The following is a 1,656-nucleotide window of genomic DNA, read 5'->3' on the forward strand; positions in this document are numbered from 1 at the left end:
CCTCTTCTTTGTCTTTTGTCTCCTTTGCTCTGTGGGTTTTCCTTGCCTGTTTTTTTCTGTGTGGGGGTCCACCTCCTTCCTGGGTCTCTGCCTCCCCCATTCCTTGCCCTTCCCCAACACTCTGGTGTGTGTCCAATGTCTGTGTGTCTTTCCTTTCCTCTGTTTGTCTGTGTCCCCCTTAATCTCTTTCTGGCCATTCCCTCCTGTTTTCCTCCATCTCTCTCCCTGCCTCTCCCTGGCCCACCCCCTGCATCTCTTCCCTCCTATCCCCTGCTCCTCCCCATCTCTCCCCTCCCTCCCTGACCCCGCCTGTCTCCGTCTCTCCCCTCCCCGGTTCCCCTTTGGCACCCCGCCCTCCATCTCCTCTCCCCGGCTTCCACCTGTGTCCATCTCTCCCCTCCTCTCTCCGGCTCCCCCACCCCCATGTTTTCCGACCTCTCCCTGGCTCCCCCCCATCTCTCCTTTCCTTTCGCTGGGTCCCCCTGTGCCCATCTCTCCCCTCCTCTCTCTTCCTCTCTCCGGCTCCCCCACTCCATGTTTTCCCACCTCTCTCTGGCTTCCCCCCCATCTCTCCTTTCCTCTCCGTGGCTCCCCCTGTGCCCATTTCTCCCCTCCTATCCCCATCCCCCCCGTACCCCGACCCTGTCTGTCTCCACCTCTCCCCCCCACATCTCCCCACCACCCCACTCTCTTGGACTCTCCTCCCACCAGTGGCGCTTGAGGCTACAAGTCTAAGGTAAGCTGAGCCTGGGCAGCCAAGGGTATTCTTGGGGGCTGAGGGGAGGGCGCATTATGGGGAAGGCTGACCGTCATGACTCCTGTGTGACCTCCCACCTCATTTTCAGTATTGTCAGCTCAAGAAAAAGTTAGAAGATGAGTTCCCTGGCCGCCTGGACATCGTGAGTCTTGGGCGTGGGGAGGCAGAGCCAAGCCCAGGTCACCTTGTCCATCCCTCAGGCCAGGATGGCACTGGGGGTGGTTTGGATCAGCCTTGCCCTCCACCTGTGTTCTCCATTCCCTGGGAAGGGGAGGGGGTCCCCAAGAGGGTATCTCAGCCCCTCCCAACATCTCTCCCTCCCCCAGAGCGGCGAGGGGACCCCCCAGGCAACCGGGTTCTTTGAAGTGACAGTAGCAGGGAAGTTGGTCCACTCTAAGAAGGTATGTTTGTTTGTCCATCCCTGTCTCTATTTTGGGCTCGCGTGGGGTGGGAATGAAGGTTGGGGTCCTAGCCCCGGCTCACCCCTTCCCTCTTCCTCCCATCCCCAGAAAGGGGATGGCTACGTGGACACGGAGAGCAAGTTTCTGAAGCTGGTAGCCGCCATCAAAGCCGCCTTGGCTCAGGGGTAATGTGCCCCGAAGGCAGAGGTAAGGTGGTCCCACTGAGATGGGGGTGGGAGGGGGTGCCATCCTTTGGATCTTCCCCTGCAATGTCTGCCAACTTTTGGCCCGGGGTGGAGAGCCTGGTTGATGAGGATGTGCCACTTGTGTCCACAGAGCAGGAGGGATAGAAGTTAGACCTGGGGTAGCACAGGATGAGACCTGGATTGTGATGTGATCAGAGGGCCAGTTCGGGAATGGAAGGTGCAGAAGACACCCCGCCGTGTGGATGGAATCTAGAGCTCTGGGTCTTTGTCCCATCTCCAGGAAACAGTTCCC

General features: G+C 59.3%; 1 protein-coding gene across 1 annotated transcript in view; it reads left to right on the plus strand.

The window, feature by feature from the left end:
- The window catches only part of SELENOW (selenoprotein W), a 51,372-nt gene that overhangs the window by 46,584 nt on the left and 3,132 nt on the right, over positions 1 to 1,656 (plus strand). The window contains exons 2-5 of the mRNA XM_012557023.2: positions 712 to 736; positions 846 to 899; positions 1,084 to 1,158; positions 1,267 to 1,365. Of these exons, the coding sequence (XP_012412477.1) occupies positions 712 to 736; positions 846 to 899; positions 1,084 to 1,158; positions 1,267 to 1,347 (235 nt within the window). The 3' untranslated portion in view covers positions 1,348 to 1,365. The remainder of the gene's footprint in view (positions 1 to 711; positions 737 to 845; positions 900 to 1,083; positions 1,159 to 1,266; positions 1,366 to 1,656) is intronic.

The sequence above is a fragment of the Trichechus manatus genome, unplaced genomic scaffold (assembly GCF_000243295.1).
Source record: "Trichechus manatus latirostris isolate Lorelei unplaced genomic scaffold, TriManLat1.0 scaffold00087, whole genome shotgun sequence".
Lineage (NCBI taxonomy): Eukaryota > Metazoa > Chordata > Mammalia > Sirenia > Trichechidae > Trichechus > Trichechus manatus.